At 39.2% G+C, this 23107-nt stretch overlaps 1 protein-coding gene across 1 annotated transcript in view; it reads left to right on the forward strand.

Moving 5' to 3' along the window:
* Window positions 1-23107, forward strand: part of cdh2 (cadherin 2, type 1, N-cadherin (neuronal)) — a 56843-nt gene that overhangs the window by 8432 nt on the left and 25304 nt on the right. Inside the window, 5 exon segments of the mRNA XM_079583432.1 lie at window positions 15865-16073; window positions 18531-18671; window positions 18831-18986; window positions 22499-22643; window positions 22731-22903. Coding sequence (XP_079439558.1) covers window positions 15865-16073; window positions 18531-18671; window positions 18831-18986; window positions 22499-22643; window positions 22731-22903 — 824 coding nt within the window.

Below are 23107 nucleotides of genomic sequence, written 5' to 3' on the forward strand. Positions count from 1 at the left end.
GATTTATTTTATATATATTTTTTTTTGGTGGTTTCCCAGTCGATCAGATTTGCACTTGCCAACATTTTCACTGGTCCCACTGCAAATAAGATTTATTTTTAGTAGCATTTTAAAACGTGTTAGAAAAACAGTAATAAAAAATCTGTACATTATAATTAAAAATAAAAATTACTATAAAATATGAAATTATAAAATATAAAATATGAACAAGTATAGTATATGAAATATATATGTTTGATTTTTAATTTGAATATTTGTAGTATATAATAATTAAAAACACCATGGAAAACATTACTGATTTGTTTATTATTAACCAATTCTGACTTTTATAAGTCGATGACAAGTCAAACCTTAACCTTGGTGTTAGAAAAATATTCATGTAAGTATACAATATAAATTATGAAATATAAATGTACTATAATATATGAATATAAAATTTAGTACATAAAATATAGGCTATAGTATACTATAAATACATAATAATTTTAAACATGTAAATCAAATCAAAATATTGTTTTGATGACATAATAAAGAAAATGCAGAACATTAATTGAAAGCTAACAGCTTGATCTGTTTATCTGTCTATTTTAAATTCATAGCATTAATAAAGTCATAGCATTGCCTTGGTGTGGCATTTAAATTAGCAGAATTCAACAATCATGTTCAGTATGTCACACAAATATTTGCAAGGCATAACAACACTTGATTAATGAACGTAAATGTAGTGACAGCACAACAGTGGCCCAAAAGAGCAAGAGACTGTCCTGTCCACTGGCCCGAAACGCTCTCCCACTGGGCCCTGGGCCGTCTTTATTGTTGAACCTCTTTTCGAGACTGCTTGAGGGTGTTGGAATACTGAGCAAAGACAACACCAAGTCTTTCTGTCCTTCTCTATCTGTCTCTCATGTGCACGCGTAAGCCACTTTTGACTGTTGCGGGATTATTATTGGGTGCTTTGGTGTCATGGCAACTGTCTGATTCCATTCTCTCAGGTTTTTTGTTATCAGAGGTCAGGTGACCCAAAAACACTGTTGTCTCTAATTTTGTGCTTGACTGTCACACGCATACACACGCACTCACGCGCATGCTTACAAGCGCACTATGCAAGTTCATACGGGATGCCCTAGTTTCCGTAGTAATGATGGATTCCTTCCCACTGTGCTAGCCATATTGGTTCAAGAGGAGGGGTGGAGAGAGGAAAAGAGAGAAACAGAGGAGAAAAAGAGGGAAATATGGGTGTGGTTTGAGTTTTCATACTCGGAGGATTATTGATCGTTGAACAGAAGGCATTTTAGACATCATTTAGGCAGTAATGGTGTTTAACCGCAGGAAACGGGTAATTATGTGGCATGTATGCTAATCACAGCGTGGTTACTTGGTGAGACTAAGAGTTCCCTATCGGATCGCAAACCCGAGCTCTGTTTCTGAGCGCGTTTATGCAGCACTGGCTGTAAAAGGCAGTTTTTTGTGTGCTTGGGCCTCACTGTGTCATCGTAGGCTGACCGCTGCTAAACAGAGCCCGCGGTTCAGAAGCCCACTGCTCACGATCTCTCCCACACACACACACACACTGGTCAGCGCCACTGACCTCTACGTGCCTGGAGTTTGCGGTTGGGTGCATGCCTGGGTGACTGTGTTCTGGATCGCTGTGAGAATGCGGGGGTGGCTGAACTACACTGAAGTCTGGTTTCAATCATCAGGCCGAGTCAGGGGCTTTTGGGGGAGAGGATGATTGAGAGATATGAATGTTAGATCCAAATGTTGGAGTGGAATGGAGAACACAATGTAATATATATATATATACTACATTTGAATTACATTTAAGTTTTAATATTTATCTGTATAAAATTATGTGTGTTATTATTATGTTATGTTATATGCAATTACGTCTCGTCTAGCTTATTATTACACAGAATTTCCCTAACAACAATGGTTAACTAGTCTTTTTTAAATTAGGTAGGCTAGTTTTACAGCTAGTTAGAACAAAGAAAACAGCCCAGACAGAAAAAAAGAACAGAAACAAATGACTGGACTTTATGTCTTTCTTTATAATTTTAGATGGTGGTTGTGAATTTATGAATCATTCCTAAATCCAGTTAGTGTGTCGCAGTGACATGGAAAGGCCAATTATGATGTCATCAATACCATCCCAATGATTCAGTGTGCGCATAAACAAAACACCACTGTGCTAAAACAGCCCACTGAATGGAGCAATGCTTTCCTCCCTGTGTCTGAGTGTGCGTGTGTGCGTGTGTGTGTGTGTGTGTGTGTGTGTAAATGCGCTCCTATAGCCGTGATCTATTTCATGCTCTGCCAAATCTCTCCTTCTCCCATCCTGCAGAGGGAAGATATGGGACACACACTCTTAGCGTACAGTTGTGTGTGTGTGTTGGATGGTTTAAAATGCCTGGCAGGAGCTCTTTTAATGCTTTATTAGTGTTTATGTTGCCTTGACTTGTGGCGCGGACGGCTACCGCGGACGTGAAGAATGCGAGTCGACGCACTTCAGAGACGCACACATTCCAGCGAACCCAGCAGACGTTACCCCGTCTCCGTCTCGCCACCCGTCCAAAACACCCTCCCCCTCACCCCTAATCTGGCTGGTATTTGTGTTATTCTAATCTTTATCCATAAAAGGTTGCAGCTGTAGACGTATTTGTGCACGAGTGTGTGAGCTATTCAGATCTAAAGGCCGTTTATTTGATAATGGTGAACGACGGGTTAATCCTGTCCTAATGGCATCTGACAACAGCACTGGATTTCCGTTTTTCACATATGCATGTGTGTAAATATATAAAGACATATAATGCCACCAGAGCCCACCGGTTGACAGCTGTAAGTACCCCTACCCTCCAGCCCCCCGACAATCAGGATAAGCCAAGATCGGCATGTCTCAGACAAATGCGTCATTTTTTCCCCCTCTGTAAGTGTGTGTGTGTGTGTGTGTGTGTGTGTGTTTGTGTGTGTGTGTGTGTGTGTTTTACAGGGGTTAGGATAGTCTACATCAGAGAGGGGACAGCTGGACTGGCATGTGTCCATCGCCGCTCAGGTTTCTGCAGTATAAACGCTCTTGTCCCATCATTATTACACCCTTCCTCTCGTTTCCCTTCTCCTCACACCTCTGCTTCTGCTATCAGCTCGCTCGCCTGATTTAGGTGTGTCAGCAGCTAAGCGAGAGAAGAGAGTGTGAAGTGGAATTCTTGCGTTTCCCGTAAGATGGAGGGATATATTTAGATCGGGGTAAAGCTAGCATGACCTTAATACAGGACAATGGATCGCAGCTGTACCCGACATGGGTCCGCTTTTTTAAATGCACACACGCACAATAGGAGAGGAAGGAATGGCGATTAAAATGATTTCTCTAGTGTTTAATGAGAAAAGACATTAGCTGGCACAGGAGTTAGCGGGTGCAGGAGGTGATAATTGGACCGGCTCATGTGACTTCTGTTCTCCAGCTTAAAGGAATAGTTCACCCAAAAATCATTTACTTCCCCCGGTGACGGACTAAGCCTGTGTTATATTCTTTCTTTGGTGAAACACAATGGAGATGTTAAGGAGAATAATCAAGCAGCTCTTTACAATGAATATGGAAAGTGGTTTGTAATGTCAACACATTCCACGTTCACAAAAATCATCAGAAAAGTATCATTGTAGTTCATACTGCTTGTTATTCTAAGTAGAGATGCACGCTTGTTATTCTAAGTAGAGCTGCACGATTCTGGATAAATTGAAAATCAAATCTTTTTTTTGTAAAAAATTGGTTTGAATGAATAATTAATTGATTCACTCATAAGTACTTCACTTGTTTCATTACTGGATGAATCAGCCTTTTTGAATGAATCTCTTGAATGAATGATTCGATGACAAATACTTTGTTTAACACCTAGTCCTAGTGGTGTAACAATGTAATCAATACAATCGTTATTTGAAGCATGAAGTTACTTTCATAAAGTGATTTGTTTTGATCGCTTCCATAGACATCAGTGTTTATATCTGAAATATAAGTGTGATAATTTGAGTATTTGTAACACAGAAATAATCATACTGTGGGGTTGAAAAGACTTTTTGTGAAACGGTTTCATACCTATACATGATAGCTGTTTTCACTGGGTCAGCGGCAGCGCAGATTTGATTGATCTGGTGTGATTTTGTAGACACGGGCGAATCGTTGTCATTTAGGAACGAGATCACGTGGGTGTTTGAATCGAGATTGCAATCTTGTAACGATTAATTCTCCAGCTCTAATTCAAAGTATTCTGAAATCAGCAGTAATAAACTGAATGTGTTTTAAATACACAATAATCAGGTTTTTATATAATCATCAATAAAATCTAATCGGTTACATTTGAACTAATTGAATCTTGCTTATTCCACAGCTAGCCATATTTGAACCATGTTCATATTTATTTTCATACAGAATAAACTTAATTGTTTTCACAATTAACAGTTTTATGCTAATTGTCAGCAATTTGTGCAATTACTGCAAATAGACAAATATGCTTTTTTATAGTTTATAGTTATAGTTTGTTGTGTAACTACAAAAAACAAATAGATTGGAATTGGAATGAAATGGAATTCAAATGAAAATGCATACGGTAGTCCAGCCTTACAGTTAAATATGCCAGTCAGCTTTTCATAGACTATTCATAGACTGTTTGTTTGGGAATAAAAAGTTATTTTATATGTGATTTGAACAAAAAAAAAATGTTTTGAGACCACTGATGTCAGTTGATACCAAAGTTGTCACTGTCACAGTTTCATACTTGAATTTAAATATGTTTCATAATTATCACTGTAAGTATAGTAAACACCTTTCCAAGATGGCCACCAAGTGAATTGACTGTAGCCATATTTTATTTTTGAGCCTGTGGTGAAGGGGAAGATTTCCAGTGAATTATACGGTCTGTTCTTTACACAAATCATATGACTTCACAATAAGACTTATATAGCGCACAAGTCATATGGATTACTTAAATGTTTTTTTTTTTTTTTTTAATGGGGTATGGCATTATAAATCAACATCCATTTTCACTGTATTATCCTTATCTATGTTCCAGTGATGAATATAAAGAACGAAATGCAATGAGGGTGAACAAATGAAGATTGTATTCTCATTTTTCGAAAGAACTATCCCCTTAAAACTACGGATCTGTACAGCTTTGCTCAGAGGGGCCATCTCAAAAACTCACAGCGCTGACATCATCTCGGTCTGTCTCCCTCCGCCTTGATCGTTGTGTTTCTCTCTCTCTCTTTCTTTCTCACTCTCCCACTGCCTGTCTCATCATGATATTCCCGTCTTTGTGTTGTATTGTCTCAGCCTTTCCTTTGAAGCATCGTTTACTAGTGTACGCTCTCGCGGTTTTTACACTCAGCCGTTCCTCAAAGGAGACAAGCTTTTGTGTCTTTTGTTACATTCTCCGTCTCCCCTGTTCTGAGCCCCACTTTTATTCCACTATCACCTTTCCGTCTTTTATTTTCACGATACTCTATCACCTGTGCGAATGCCACGGTTAATGTGGCACCGCCCATGTGCTGCAATGTTTTAATGTGCATATCTATGCTAGTCGAGCGGTGCAGCTACGTTATTACCATCTTTCCCATATGGCCGGAGAGGTGAGAGAGTGGGCTTCCCTCAAGTGAGATTTATTGGCCCCATATTGATGTCCTTAGGCGTTGCCGATTGATTTGACACGGCCGACATTGTTTTGCGAGCCTGGGGGGAGGTGTTTTGTAAGAGCATGAGGCCGAATGAAACTCTATTCCGCCCCTTTGCAAAACCCTTCCCTTTTGCTCCCGAGCTGGAGGCCTTGGGGTTGTCAGGGGCGACCATCATGGCGCTAGGCAACCTGGCCTAATTCGTCCCATTTGGCTGAGCGTGGTTGCGCAGGGAGTATTGTTCCTGAGTCAACAAAATCTAGCCAGGCACGAACGTGACCTCACAGCCGGAGGAATCTTTGGCGTCCACTACAAATCAAACGCGTATGCTTGTTCAGGATGGATGTTTGATAGTTTTATCTGCGTGTTACATCTGCACATAGTTATGTAATTTGAGAGTTTTGAAATACATCTCTTGCTTATTTTTCTTCTGCTCAGTTGGCGATAATCCTGAGGCGCACACACACCTCCCGGCACTCGCACACATATCAAAGTACTAAGTCCGCCCTTGTCCGCAGTACTGTATCCCACTGTCTCCCCAGCTGTCACCGTTCACACACACAGAAGCTGACACACTTGTGCTAAGAGACACAAAATGCATTTGTTCTTTCTTCTGACAGACGTTTAAATATGCGTGGAAGTCCACTAAACCAAAAGCATGTGTAACTTTATTCTTGACATTTGCTTTTCTGCACTCACAAAGACAAATCGGCAATGCGTTCACGCACGCACACTCCTCCACTGCGGGCTTGGTTATCTGGGTCAGTGCCTGTACAAATCTCATTACACTCCAGTCTGCCATCCTGATGCATTATGGGTAATGTAGTTCTGACCTAGTATTAGAAACAACACCTCAGGCACACGCATTACTTTTCAACTTCTTTCTGCATGAGATTAGATTTGCTTTTAGCATTTGTAGTAGGTATACACCCTCCCTTTGCCTTTAAAAAGGTATCGAGTGTCTCTCAGAGGAGCGTCGATAAATGAAAGCCGATCCACCATTGCTCATTTTGCACTATGTGTGTGTGCGCGAGTGTATTTGAAACCTCTGTAGGCTCGCCGGAGTCCTGTTTCACACGGTCTTCCTGTATCATTGATACACCTGAGGACAGGTACTTCACTTCCTCACACACCCTGTTCAAAAACACTCTGTATCTCTATTTTTATGCGTCCACGATAAGGATTTTTTATCCTGAACTGCAGGATCTAATGGGCATCTGTTCTGAACAGGAGGTTATGGATTTCTACTAGCCAAAAGAAGAAAAAAAATCAATATCTGCAATTCTGCACCCTCACCACATCCGAGTGTGATTGGGAGAGTGCATAATAGACAATGTGGTTCGTTAACAATTTCGTTTGCATCGTATTTGAGCCTCATCTGAGAGCTATGCAGATTTTCTCATACGAAACTATCGTTCCCTCAGGGTTTACCATGATTCTCCTCAACGTTTTCTGGTTTTGTTTTACAGCTTGTCTTTTTGCTTTTGTCTGTGTGAACGTACCTTTATTGACACGGTCTATCCTCAGCTGTTGTGTGTCAGATGAAGAGATCAAAGAGGAAGAACCTCTTAAACAAATAACGCCGGGATGCCAGCACACATGGCACACACACACAAAAATATTTAATCGGGGCTTGAGCTCAAAATCACTCATATTTTCCCGGGAACTCAAGATTTGAGGAAGTCTAATCCTGCTTTTGTCTTCGTTTGTTTGCAATTTGCTTTTTCAATCTGTGCTTTCTAAATACAGATTAAAAGAAGTCGTGAAAACATGCGTCGTCACGCAGGTATATAAAAACACTGGCATGTGTTTTAGAAGAGGCAGATTATAAAATCTGTTTGTAGATTAAAATAACTGTTTTTAGCAAGGTGTATAACCACAGGCAGTCAAATCTGTTACACACACACTGCTATTTCAAAATCTCAAAACGGAATTCGGTTTGTTGAGCAATCTTGGTAAATTACAGTATCATCTGCGTTCAGCGCTGTGAGAGAGAGTGCAGATGTTTGCAATTATTTGCTGTTTGTTATTTCCTGTCAGTCTTTGTGATACACAATGAAGAGCAATTACAGTGGTCAACGTTGCTGACCCGAGGGAGTCTTCAATCACTCACACACACACACATAATCTGGAGCCTGTATAATCCCCTCCTCCCTCCATCAACCTCCAATTAATGAATCCTGTGGCTTACCATCCATTTTACATCAAACTCTGAACACTTGTGCTGAAGAGTGTGTGAGTGTGTGTTCACAGGTTCACAATGTCCCAGTAAATGTTTCTCTTCAAATTATACTATAGCCTATATATTTTCTCTGTTTTCCAGGATTCAAAGAATCAAATCATCTGAATAATGAGTTAGTGAATGAATCCATACTGTAAAGGTCATGGAAATTCATTGGTCAAAAAGGAGGGGGGAGGGGTGGCTGTTTGTTGATCTTGTGCTTTAAGTCAACATGTCATTTTTTTTTCATTTACTTATTTCCTGCTTTGTTACTAAACAATAATGAAAGAACCTCTCCCTAAATTACCGCACTAGTTCTTTCTTTGTAATGTTGTCCATTCATGACACTGCACTGCTTTGTCCTGGTATAATGCAGTATAGGTCAGTGTTTTTCTGTTGTGTAGCTGTCAGACATGGTTCTCTCACTGCTCTTCTAATCTTTAAAGTGAACCAGGCTGTGTCCACCATAGATATTGAGAGGGACACATTGATATTCGGATCAATATGGTTTCAATGAACCGTTCTTTAACTCGTACAGTTTGGATTTCGTTCTTGCTTCAGATCATAGCAGAATCAGAGAGATGCTTTAAAGACAACATTAAATCAAACTGGACTAGTATACTTTATCAAAAATATCCATGGTCATAATGTGCATGGGTGCACAGTGTTGAAAAGAAATGTGCGCTTTCATCAAATTGTAGGTTTCTGAAACATAACCAAGGCCAGGTGCAAAAGAATATTAACTTAATATCATAACTCTAATAGATACATACAATTCTTTCCTACATTACTGCCTGCTGAATGCTTTGGTTGACCCTGAAAAACCCTTATTACCACAATGAAATGTGTTGTGAATGGCGTTTTGTGATCTTTAAGTATGCCTTTCTGAAACCCTAATAAGAAGCCATATTCCTCACATATTCGTGCTGTCTTAAATGTGAGTGCTTTATCTGTGTAGTTTGTGTAAGAGACATGAGAACGTAAAAGAGGCAGTGGAAGAAGGTTGCTACTGTAATGTTTGCCCATTGACGCGGCAAATTTTGTGACCCAGTCAGCGTCCCCACAGGCAACGTTGTCACAAAAGCAATTTTCTGGGTTTTCAAACCCAAATAATAGTAATTGTCATGGACGTTTGGTCACACATAATAATAGGCTCCATGTTAGAGTGCAATTATATGAGTAAATATAAAAAGAAAGTCATGAACAATATGTAATATGGAATTATGTAGTTTGTTATTAATGTAGTGCAATTAATGTTTTCATGTGAATTAGCGCAGAAAAGATAGAGCCGTTTGCTGTGACAGTCTGGTGTGTTTAACAATTTCTGGTTAATGGTATGAGATTAAGGTATTGAAATGTGTCTAATGTTGAGTTTAACTGCTGGACCGCATTTATGAATGTTCAAGACGTGCTTGACAATTAGTCAGAGGCCGTAAATATTGGTTTATGTTTTGTAAAACAGCAGTTAGAAGTGTTTTTTGTGTGTGAGGAGGACACACCACAGTGGAATGCGCTGCCCGCTTTAGGTGCTCAGGATCGGGTTGGCGTGGAGCCCCTGCCATATGCTGCATGTGTGTGTGCTTTAGTGTGTGTTTATGTGTGTGTGTGGCTCTGTGCACGGTCATAAATCCTAAGTCCTTGCAGACACCACCAATCTAGCGAGGTCAGAGGTTAAAATGGCACTGCACGCATGCGTACATACACAAACACACATGCAAAACTGGAGTGTCGCTCTGAAAAATTTATGATTGAAAAAATAACCTAAAGGCCCTTAGTGCTATTATTATGCAGAATGAATAATTGAGTTTGTCTGTGACAGAGATTATCCAGTGAATGCCAGAAAAAAAGTTTTTTTCTCCTCTGCATTCAGTATCGCACATTTTATTTGTGTCTGTTTTGGAGGTGTCAGCTGGATCGCCATTAATGGTTAGAAGCTGGCAAATTCTCTGCTTGTGAAATGTGGTGGTGTATTGTTGTATTCTGCATTGCGGTATATATTTTATTAGCATTTAGCATCCAGCAGGTAATGGACAAAACATTACTACACACCTTCTAGTGCAAAGCATTTGCAGGAACTCAAAATTTGCATGTAAATCCAAAATATTCAAATGAAGATGTCCGACTTGTTAGCAGGGAGTAACCAAATGACCCATACAAAAATATAATGTGTGACTTCAAAATACAATGCCAATAACATGTCCAGGGCACAACAATAATGATGCATTGTCATGATATTTTGCACTTTTTGATTATATAAATCTTTTTATGCTTTAAAAAGTGAATAATTCTTTATTTAGCCTAATTCAATCCCACCATGTGTGGTATCACAGGACCCCCAAAAACATTCTATTACCAGGTTTATTATTTCAATCGTCAACAAAACAAAACAAAATGCATTATATATCTAACAATATATTAGTAAAATGTTGTCATTAAAATATGTGTTTAGGATTAAAACAATCGCAGCTATATTGTATATTATACAAGTTTTATGTTACTCCATTTAATGTTAAGATTTTCTTAAAATAAAATTAAATAATTATATTGTTTATTATACCACTTTAATGAAACTCATTAATAAATTCATAAAGACTCTTGCTGGAAATTGATGTACAATTTTCAACACATTTTTACAAACGACGATCACAACTCATTCTCACAATGATAACTGTACTTTACATCAGCAAAATTCACAGAAAGCCTTCTGTTACACTAACATCACATTAGTGTGAGAAAAAGGTACGAGGCAGAAAATGAGTTTAATGTCGCTGTTCTCTCTACATGTATTTATCCGAGCGCGCATGCATTTGCATGTGATCAAGTCATTTAACAGGTTGAGATTGAGTTTAATCAGCCGTGAGATTCACCATGTTCTTTTGATCTAAAGTTTAAATCTGAACAAATCAGGAAAGAGGGGTATTTTAAGAGGGAATGTCATATTATCTTTCTATGTTTTACTCGCTTTGTTTGAGGAGAAACAGCATGAGGCGAGTAGATACGGTGTGTTGTTAGTTGTACTTTTGGATCAAAGGCTTAGATGATTCACATTAACAGAGGAACACATAAAAGCAGCTGTTACTCACCATTATAACATTTTGGCAACTAATCAATAGCCATTGGCTCATTATAGGAGCTACATATTGTGCTGGTTTCAAATAGAGATAATGAATCCCTTTATGAGCTGAAAAGCTCTAACAGTTTAATGTGCACTTTGGTTTTCAAATTGATTTAGGTCCCATTGGTGCATTTTCTCAGTCTGCGTTTAGGTGTATATGTGAATGTGTCTGTCTTTTTGTGTATTTTTGGCCGTGGAAGTGTGTACGAGTTAAACCTAAGTTGCCATGCCCACCGAGGGATGTGGCTGAGCGATGTGGCCATTAGAGGAAGCTCACCCTTAGAAAAGTCATGGAAAAAGGGCAATTATAGGCAGGCGGTACAAAAGACAGCTCAGCTCGGTGCGGAGTGGGGTCCTAAGTGCCACATCCATCTGAATTCTTTCACAGGAAGGCTCAGTACGTCTCGGAGACCATGAAACCCCAAACGACGACATTAAGACAGCTATTTTATGCTCTCTCATGGGGGTGGTGGGCTAAACAAAACTATTTTTCCATTACTTTCCTCATTTATGTCTTGCTGCTACTAAAAGCTCACACCAGTTGTAGCCGGCTCGTATTAAAATGAGCTAAGAGTCCCATTGGGAGGGAATAGCGGGGACATTTTGAGCGGTAAAGATGTGTAGTTGGTGTTGAATGCTAAATGCTAATGGATGAAAGAGATTGCTTACAGAGCACATCACACCTCTGCTGGCTCGCCAAATCAGCACTTCAGCTTGAATATGAGCCGTGAGCGTGTGGCCGGGCCCTCGTTTGCAAAAGTATACAAGATAGTTCATCTTAAAATGAAAATGATGTCTTTATTTACTCATCCTTATGTCATTTCAAAACTGTATGGATATAATTTTCTGTGGAGCGCAAAATAGACACTTGTTATGCAACTCTTGTCATACTACAGCAGTTCAGCTGTAAACTCAATAGAAAGGACAAAAAGTAAATAAAAGTAGTCCAAGTGACGTGTAATCCAATCTTTCTGAAGTCAAAATATAGTTGTTATTCACTGAAAGTTGTGTTTTGGCCATGTCCACAAAGTTGGTGAGAGCTTTAGGGAAATGATTGGATAATGACTTAGGCCTAAATTTCAGCCTATTCATAAAACCAAGCTTTTAATGTTGTTTATATGTGTTTTAAATGTGCTTTAAGACAAACCAGGTACAAATGCATAAGTCAGCACCATTGCTGAGTATTTTTCCTTTAAAACAGCAGTGAACCAAAGATAATCTCAAAAACGAGGTTTGAAATCGCTTGTGTTTCTGACGCCACAGAGTACCTTGAACCAATCAAGTCACCATGTGATTGTATTCGTAGGCGGGGCTCATTTGCATATTCATAGAGCCGCGTATATTAAATGAGGTAAGGGTAGAGTTGCATTCAAGCTATTCTAAGGCATGAAAAACTAAATTCAAGAAAAAAAACTTTTAAATATGTAATTTTGGTGATCAAAGATCCATTTTAAGGGATAAAAGGATTGACTACAGGGGGATTTTAAGATGAGCTGGAATATAGAGCACAAGTCATACTGCGGAGTTTTTGGATGTTTTTATTGTTTTTTGTCCTTTTTGGAGCTTGACAGCCTCTGATTACAGTGCACTTTGTTGGACAAGAATTGCATCACAGTTCTTCAAAGATTTCTACTTTTGTGCTTCAGAAGAAATAACAGCATACAGGTTTGAAACGACATGATTGGTGAGTAAATAATGGCAGAATTGCTTTAAATTCTCAGTTCCTCTTCAATCTGCTTCTTAGAAATCATTCTGGTGATTTTGAAGAGACATAGTGAAGGGCAACCGACGCTCGTCTTGCTTCTCAAACACGTCTGTGGTGTCTGATCACCTTGTCACACACATAGATGCAAATTCATAGACACGCATGCATGCGCATATCAAGCCTCTTAAATCTCCAGCTTGCATTTAGCACTTTGACAAATTATTTTCCATCTCATTGGTCAAGGTGACAGAAAATGGATTGTGTTTTTTAATTGCCTCTTATTTAGATTGTATCAGTTTATTACAGATAAATCAAAAACTTGTTTGTCCCCTGATTTTGTAGCTAAAGGATTGCATATTGTATGTCATACATCCTACATCATCAATACCGTACAAATAAGACCAGACATAAATGTCAGACCCTTCGGTATGGACAAGGTTGATTAATATCATTGGGTCGAGAATATAATGAAACAAAATGTAACTAGAGAACCTGGTTTGTATAATAACATCTAAGCTGTTCTATTTATCCTAATCATATTGCGGTTTGAAGACCTATACATGCACTCATTTGTTGAGGGCTTTGAGAAAACACACACAAGCTACCTCAGAGTTTGCTTAAAATAATTCAGTCATTTACCTCTTCTTACATTAAATCACACTGATAATTAAATCAATTTCCACTGTTTTGCCGTAACCGTGTTTACTCGCGAGACGTGATGAGTAATGCGGCTTTTACTCGCTGCATTAAGCCGAGTTTGCAGGGATGCGTAAAGAGACTGCAGACGAGAAGAAAGACTCAAAGACACTGTTTTCTCTGTTTCATCCGTTAGAAGAGCAGCATTCGGTAATGGAAGGAGACAGCGCGGTAGACATATAGCGCTACACCCTCCCCCCAACCTCATGAAAACTGCACAAGAAAATGCAGCTGCAGGCGAAACTGGTGCAGCCATCTAATAAAACGTACTCGGTGCACTTCGTCAAGCTAGGCTGACACACACACACACACCACAAGCATCTACCTCGCACCTGCCGAGCAGCAGATCTTGTGCCACCAGGGCAATCGCGTTACATTAAACGCATTACTCCGTGATGGTTACCAGTGTGCCAGGGGCCATGAAGAGGAGTCTTTTAATTTTGAAAAACGAAAATTAAACAACATAGGAGGCTCTTTACGCAAGTAATGCACAAGGACGTCGGGACTACCAATATTAACAATCTGATAAACGTAATAATTGCTCGCCCCATTTAGCAGGTCTTTATCTAATAATCAGGAATATGGTCTCATTGGTTGCCATGTCTAATAATAGTGAGCGATTATTTTAGACTACTGTAATACCCTGAGAGGTCCTCGCATAATAAATGGTGATTAACAAGAGTGAAAGGTGTAATTTACCTACGGACGTGCGTAATTGCTATTCGGCAAATCTGCTTTTTTCCTTGCACATATGCATGAGAGCAAAGAATCGCAAAAACAAGGGAACACACACACACTGAGAGCGGATTGGTAGAAAGCCTGTGAGAGAGAAATTCATCTGTGATGAGGAAATGTAGCCTGTTCTCGCTGGTGTGTTTTTCTGTGAGAGAAAGGGTGGAAATTTCCATGGAGATGGAAAATTGGCTTTTGCACCATTTTTATTGACAGTGATAGTAGAGAAAGAACAGGAAGTGTTCGGGAAGTGACACGAGCTGAACTTTTCCTGCATGAGAATCATGGTTCAGTTTGTTACTGCTAAGTTAAGGCACAACAGATTTGGATGTCTTTTTGATAATAATGATGTCCATTTTGCTGACGTATGAAAGAAATGATCTCTGCTACTGATGTATTTATAATATAAGTTGTCATATTTCAGCCTTTATAATTTTTCTTATTGAAAAAGATCCGACTCATTAATTCGGGGAATCAGGCTACAATTGTCGTGTTGCACATTTTTGATCCACTAAAAAGATTTCTTTCATAAGAGTCATTTGGTTTAGAATTGGACTACATTGTGTGTTTTTGCGCACGACATGCAAGGACTGCAGACTTCATTTGTAAAAAAGTTAATTGCTATTTGAGGAAACATATTTTGCTCTGAAATATTTGGAGAATTTAATTGAAAACTCCAATTTTATGTGCTGTGATATAATGTATAGCCGATAATGATATGCGACTATAATGAAATGCAAATTGATCCTGCATATTCAACTGTCTGTGCATGTGTGCATCGAGGTGGCCAACATTTTAGTATCATACCCTCCCTAATGTGCTTACATGTGTTTTTATGAATTGTTCATGTCCTGACAGAACTAATGAACAGTAAAATGAATCCCTGTCAGTAATCGTGCGCCCACTAGAGCTATATACCGTGTCACGTTAACGTTCCGCGTGAAATCACGTGCGCCGTCCACCTGGGCTGGATAATGAGATCTGGCGTTCTGCTTGAAAGATGAAAAATGTCAGACAAATGAGCCCAGTCAATACGAGGCTTCTTGCAAACAAATGCGTCCTGATAGGAGAGCATCCCTGCGTCTCCCTCAGTTCTGGGCGTGTAATTGTCTGTCTGTGTTCTCTAATTGCGGCATAATAAATAAAGCACGTTCATTTGTTTATGTCTGTACTTCTAATGCGATTCCCTCCAGTAATGTGCCGCAGATATCTCTCAACTCGGCTTTTTCTCCGTTTTCTCCCTTTTTCCCTCCCCTCATCCCTCTCTCTCTCTCTCTTTGTCTCCTCGTCCTCCCGTTCCTCCACTCCTCAGCACACCTGGGGGCCTGCAGGGGATGTCTCAGCATGAATAATGCAGAAGAGCTTCAGAAGTTGTACCTGCTCTCCTTTCCTACCATCTCTCTCTCTCTCTCTCTCTCTCTCTCTCTCTCTCTCTCTCTCTCTCTCTCTCTCTCTCTCTCTCTCTCTCTCTCTCTCTCTCTCTCTCTCTCTTCTCTTCTCTGTTTCTTTCTCGCTCTCTCTCTCTCTCTCTCTCTCTGTGTCAGTGCGCACTTTCCATCTCTCACTCTCCTTGTCCTCACTTTTAAAACCAAGTAAAACCATTATTCCCTTGTGGAGGAGCGGGAATGTGATTTCCTGTGTGCTTGTTTTTTGCAAAAAAAAAAAAAAAATCCTGTTTGCCGTTTAAAAACAAAAACAGGCTTGCACTCAGTCCACTCTCTCTCTCTCTGTCTTCTGCAGTGGATTTCGTGGACTGTGGCAGAGGTTCTGGCTTGCGCTTCGAGAGCGGAGACCCCGCAGATTTCCGGATAGAGGCCGACGGGACGGTTTTCGCAGCGCGAACACTGCAGCTCTCTGATGGGAAGGGGCGGAGCTTGGAGATTAAGGCCAAGGACGTGAAGTCTCAGGAGCATTGGCTGGTACACGTCAACTTCACCCAGCCCAAGCAGGTAGGAAGTAAGGCTCACTCGCACGTTAACACAGGGAACGGCGACTACGTGACTGCAAAAAATCACAGTAATTATAACCGTGTCAGATCGCTAACAACGCATGGTGTTTCTAAACTAGCCTCACGCTGCAATTACACCATCAAAATGCCATTGTGCGAATGTGAGCTCACAAAAATGTCTCTCTTCATCCGAGGGCCTCTGTGACAAAGCCAAAGCACTAATAAAACTATATTAGAAAATTAGCAGAGCACTAACACGTTGATAGTAGGGCTGTAATTAATGTTTAACGATGCTAAAGAGACATTAAGGCTGGAGGATACATTAGACAGTGTGGATCTGGACCCTCAGCTTGGGAACACTAACCATATGTCTCATAGCCCTGCCTTCTGCTCAGAGACAGGGAGAATTTACTCTTTATTACTGACTCACACATGCCCACACACTGCCGCCAAGGGGAAGGAGGACGAGAGGAGCCAGCAGGGGATGAGAGCGGATAAAGGCCGAGATGGTCGAGGAGGAGAGGGTGAAGGGTGGGCAGTCATAATATATTACCCATGAGTTTGCTGGTGATGTTAAAACCGAGCAACACTGGAAATATGGTGATTTTAATGAGCTTTTAATTTGACCATTAAGTTTTCTAAAGAACGTGTCATCTTGTGAGACGTTTTAATTACATCTCTGATTTAAAGTCAGTAGCAAAAACCGTGTTTGAATGGGTACGGTTGATTCATGTTTGTTTGAATGGGTACGGTTGATTCATGTTTGTTTGAATAAATTCGATTCAAAACTCAACATTAGCATTCACAATTTTTGTAATGTTTCTTATGCTCTCCAAGGATGCATTTATTTGATCAAAAATACAGTATAAGCAGTAATATTGTGAAACATTATTACAATTTAAAACAACTGTTTTCTATTTTAATATGTTTTTAAATGTAATTTATTCCTGTGATCAAAGCTGGATTTTCAGCATCATTACTCCAGGCTTCAGTGTCACATGATCCTTAAAAAATCATCCTAATATGCTGATTTGATGTCCAAGAAACATTTATTATTATCAATGTTGAAAGCAGTTTGTGAAATGTGCTTTAATGCATCCTTGTTGAATAAAAGTATTAATTTCTTTAAAAAAAAAAAAAAAAAAACTTACTGGCCCCAAACTTTTAAATAGTTAATATAGATAAATATAACTGTTTATTACTATGCATTCATTTATTGGTGCATTTGAATGAAAATGATTATATTCAGGGTTCCAGCGATCCTGAAAAAAATGGTAATATCAGGGAATGTATTGTGCTTTCCAGGGCTCTAAAAATCATGACAATATATGGAAATTAATAAAATCTTAAATGGCGGTGACAATATAATTATTTATAGTTATGGTCAAAAGTATTTATACAGATGGCTCGATAAAGCGCAAACTCAATAAAAATCCAATCATTTATTCACAAATGGCTAATTCATGGATAAATCATAGAAAGTCATGATGCCTTGCAAAAGGAAAACCATGCCTTGCTTATTTGAAAGTAGATTTTTATTGTTTTTAATTTCATTAAACATTTCGATTTTCATTAAATATAATCAAAAGCCTATCCCTAGTTTATACAGCTAGAGATAACCGATAGAGATAGAAAGGCGATTAATGTGGAATGAGAGAGAAAACAGGAGATATGAAAAGTAAACGAGAACGAACTGAGGTGAAATATGTTTTTCCATCAGTTCTGTCAATGTTTATGTTGTCGGTTTGTTCATTTGGAGAGATTGTGAGACTGTGAGTAGGTACAAGGGTAATGAGCTAGCTCATCACCTGAGTCATTGCAACGAGAGAGAAAAACGAGAGAATCTATCTCCCTCCTTCAACATCGAACTGCCGCCCGCCCCCATGTCACTGTCATTACCGGCAATATTTCACCACCGGGAGGAAGAGAGAGAAGATAAGTCAAGAGAAAGGGAGGCTTAGTTGATATCAACTGAGAGGGAATATTGAGTCGCGTTATAAGCTAACACACTGTGAGATTTTGTACTTGCATAAAGAAATCAATCGTTGTATTGTGTTGTTAGTTGGAAATGAACTCTTAACTGAACACTCAGGGTTTTTTGTTCTGTGTAACACTAAGAGCAGGGCAAATGTCTGGTCAAGCACATCTCTGGCTGCCTTCGGCTCTGAATAACAAGGCTCATGGAGAAAGGAAATGGAACAATACTGCAAGCTCGACACACACTTTCACATTCACTATGTGGGTGTTACTGCTCTGGGAGTTAACGATGGAGCAGCAGTGATATTTATGACCCCATTACAGAGGGTAAAATTAATTCTGTAATTATTCGGGGCCGGGGCAAAAGTGATGCAAGTGCTGCAGTGTGTGTGGGTGTGTGCGCATCACCTAATGTACATTGACCGTGTGGGTGTTTTTGAATCTAACTGTTGTTCTTTTCGCCGTTTTTTTTCTTTGCCAGGTGCCAGTGATACTGTTTCCGCGGCACAGTGTGGTCGTCAAGGGCGACGGCAGTGTGAATCGCGTGAAAAGAGACTGGGTCATTCCTCCTGTTAACGTGGTTGAGAACTCCAGAAAACAATTCCCTGAAGAGCTTGTGAAAGTAAGTGTACACACAAAGAAAAACAACATTGGTTCATCATGTGAAGTGTATTCGAAAAAGTACGATAACAATAAACGGTGATTCATTCATTGAGTTGCTATTCACGTGCATGGAGTTAAATTTAATGTTTATCCTGCGAAATTTGCGTGTGTGTTTCAGATCCAGTCGGATAAGGACAAGAGTAACACACTGCGCTATAGCGTGACCGGACCAGGAGCCGACCAAAACCCCAATGGCCTGTTCATCATCGACGCCATTTCAGGAATCCTGTCTGTCACCAAACCACTGGACAGAGAACACATCCCCAACTTCCATGTAAGTGTGTGTGTGTGTTCATGACTCCATGTCCTGAGATGTCATGTCAAACTTTTGTGTACATTTTATCCTAAATAACATGTGCGCAAAATTATTCAGATTTATGAAACCGTATGAATGATTGGATTGCACAAGATTTCCTTTAGAAATATGTAGGGCTGCCACCGTCTAAAGAACTTTCTAGTTGACTAGTAGTCACTCATTTAAGCCATTAGTCGACTAGTCCGACATTTATGATATTAATTTAAGTACTTAAAAATATACTTGGGTTTGGGGAGTGGCATCAGAATATGGTTTCAGAGTTGAGAATAAATATTATACCATTGTTCTACATTACAGAGAGATACTAAACAATAATAATGAGCATTTAAATATGAATTAAGCATAATTGTTCAGTTCATTATTTGGCCAAATTGCCCGGTAAAAGAGTTGATTTATTATTTAAATTTTAAATAATGTAAAGTAAAATTTGTATAGCCTGTGCACTTTTCAATGCCGTTTCTTGCAGACACAATGTTTAAACATCAGGCCTTTGGTCTTTAGATCTGTGCATTCCATCCAGGACAGAGAGAAGCCCTCTAAAACTCCCAATAAATTACATGAATATGAAATGATTTGCTTCCTAATGGTGCCAAAGGTGGAGCATCAGGCTTCCTTCGGATAGCTCATGCATATATACAGTAGACTTAAAACTGCTCTAGCACGCAAACTGCAACCAAGTCAGCTGCAGCAGTTGCTTAACCCCACTAACCGCTGTAAATGAGTGTGGCGGTTAATAGCCTCTTTTATACTGAGAGTGTGTCTGTACTGCCATTGCTGTTACAGTTTTGCTCAGTTGGCTGCAGAAAATGTGTGAATTGAGTACTGTCAATTTCTTCTGAATGTTGCATTAAAATGGCTCATAATGGCATAAAAACACTGAAAAATAATGTGGAGGTTCATTGTTGTTCAAACGTGATTCTGAGAGTAATTCACTTCATGCATCCCATAGCATAGCTAGTTCGTTATTGATCAAAGTTAACAGTAATGTTACAAAACAAATTATATCATCATATTAGAATGATTTCTGAAGGATCGTGTGACACTAAAGACTGGAGTAATGATGCTGAAAAATCAGCTTTGCCATCACAGGAATGAATGACATTTTAAAATATATTAAAATAGAAAACAGCACCTTTTCAATTGTAATAATATTTCACAATATTACTGTTTTTACTTAGTTTTGTCAAATAAATGCAGCCTTGGTGAGCATAGAGAAGAAGAAAACTTTTTGAACTGTAGTGTAAGATGTTTTCATAGCTGCTTAGATGTAGACTTGTGTGTTTATTGTTCCAGCTTTTGTTTTCTTGAAGAGTTTTCATGTAAACTAGAGTTGGGGTACTCGAACTCGGACTCGGACTCGAGTCCGGTCTCGAGTCCAATTTTGAATGGACTCGGACTTGTCACGCACTCGAATGAATTTGTACTCGGACTTGACACGGACTCGGGACATTTTAGACTCGGAAAAATGTCCGAGTCCAGTCGAGTCCGGGCACTGGATGACACAAAACTAAATTTTGGGAATTTTTTTTATTCAAAAACTAAACTAAACAACGTTGTTTCAGCGTTGAGCATTGTAGCCAATCACAGTTAAGTGCATAAACACAGTGGCAAATCAGAGGCGTTTTAGAGTCCGCATGCAAATAATTCGCTCAAAATGTATGTTTAGAATCAGCACGAGCTTTATCCTTTCGCAAATCCCCTCATAAAGTCTCTCTAGACGCAATATAAATAAGATATTCACTGTGCAGTGCAGACAACTTCAGTCAGTGTTTATGACGAGAGTTTTAGGGAGAGTGCCGAACGCGGTAAGTGATGGCTTAAAGGAAGCGCTGTTGACAATCTAAATAGTTTTGTTTTTCATACTTCTAGAGGACCAGTGGTTACGTTCACACTGTAAATTATAAATAGTGATAACTGCATTTAAATGTGGGATTGAATCCACTTAATTTTTGTCCTTTGAGTCATGAAATTGCGATGATTTGACACATAGCAACATAAGAACGTGATAACCATAGCAACATTTTGGCGTCTAATAATGTTATCATTTTTGTTGCATTTATACTTTAGTCATAAGTTTACATACTCCTTGCAGAATCTCCAAAATGTTATTTTTATATGTTTTTTTAATAAGACGGATCATACACATTGTTTCTATTTAGTACTGCCCTGAAAAAGCTTTTTCACATAACAGATGTTTAATAGCCTAAATAAAATACAAACACAAAATAAAGACAAATTACATAGGCTCGATTTTAATATTGTGTCATTACCTGAATGATCCACAACTTTTTTTTCTTTTTTCTTTTTTTAATGGTTGAGGAAAAATCATCCAGCTCCTGCACATTCTTTGCTTTTCCAGCATCTTCTGCATATTTGACTCCTTACTAGCAGTGACTATGATTGTAAGATCCATACTTTCACACTGGTGACAACTGAGGGACTCATACACAACTATTACAAACCCTGCAAACATTTAGTGATGCACAAGAAGGAAGCATCCGTTAAGAGCCAAGAGGTGTAAACTTTTGAACTGGATCATTGGTGTAAATTGGTCTTATTTGTTTAAAAATGCATTCATTAATTTAGTCCAACCCTTCAGAGGCTAAATAAGATATTAGCATGTACAACACAATAAGAAAAATTTAAACATCTTCATCTTGCTCAAAAGTTTACCCCTGGCTCTTACTGCATCGTGTTGCATTATTAAGCATTACCTTGCAGATTCTAAAAGATGTACAATAGGTAAACGTATGACTGTAACTATACATTGCAATCATTTTGTAAGGTTTAAAATATTAATTTAAGAGCTCAGTGTTGAGACCTTTCGCCGGGATTTGATTGACAGGTGATCTGACCAATTATAATGCAGATACACGCCATTTTTGTTCGACAAACAAACCAAATCAGTTAGTAGATTAAAGGCAGTGGACTTGAACTTGAAAAATAGTGTGTATTGATTTCTTTTTTAGAAATTTGTGCTATAACTAGAAGAGATTATCAGTTCACGTGCTGCTTGAACTGAGGCCTACACATTAAAGCACCACAAAACAGTATTTATCGTTTGAATTTCATAAAAATTAAAAAAATTGAAAGCTGAGACTTTATTTCAAACCAAAAGTACCCTGCTCTGTCTTGTCTGTTGGCACATTGTTAGTGTCCTCTTTGCTCCGACCGAGAACATGTGGAGTGAGAGAGGAATGGCTTGTCGGACGTAGCAACAGTAACCAAAAGGGGCGGGTCTTTGTGAAAGGTCAATTTCAAATCATTTAAATCTTTGTGGACTCGGCCGGACTCGACTCGGACTCGGATATTAAGGACTCGGACTCAAGTCCGACTCGACCCTCTTTGGACTCGGACTTGGACTTGTACTCGGTTGTTAAGGACTTGGACTCGACTCGGACTCGACAAAGGTGGACTCGGACCCAACACTAATGTAAACTGTGACTTTAAATGTGTGTTTGCGTTCACAGCTACGTGCTCATGCCGTGGACATCAATGGGAACCAGATGGAGAACCCCATTGACTTCATCATCAATGTCATCGATATGAATGACAACCGGCCCGAGTTCACACACCAGATCTGGAACGGAACCGTGGATGAGGGTGCCAAACCAGGTACACACACGCATTCACGCTTTTGACACAGTTTATGAAACGACTTCACCAATGAAGTGAAAACTGACATTTATTGCTCGGTTCTAGGTACATTTGTAATGACGGTGACTTCCCAGGATAAGGATGACCCAAATACAGCCAATGGGATGCTCAGATACAAGATCCTCTCCCAGACCCCGGAGAGCCCCTCCTCCAATATGTTCACTATCAACAGCAAGACCGGCGAAATCATCACTGTAGCTGCAGGCCTGGACCGTGAGGTACGAGGAAATTTGTTCTAGTGGAATGTCAAAAAATACACTACAGCCAGTTTTATTATTTGATGTAGTATTTCTAAATGTCTTAAATTATCTTTTACTTTTTTTATTTAATTAAAATTTTAATTCAAGCTTAAGTAATTGTGTGATTTTGTCTTTTAAGGCGAGACACGGCAGGCAAAAACATCGGTTTTTTTTTCAATGGTC

The sequence above is a fragment of the Phoxinus phoxinus genome (genome assembly GCF_949152265.1).
Source record: "Phoxinus phoxinus genome assembly, chromosome: 16".
Lineage (NCBI taxonomy): Eukaryota > Metazoa > Chordata > Actinopteri > Cypriniformes > Leuciscidae > Phoxinus > Phoxinus phoxinus.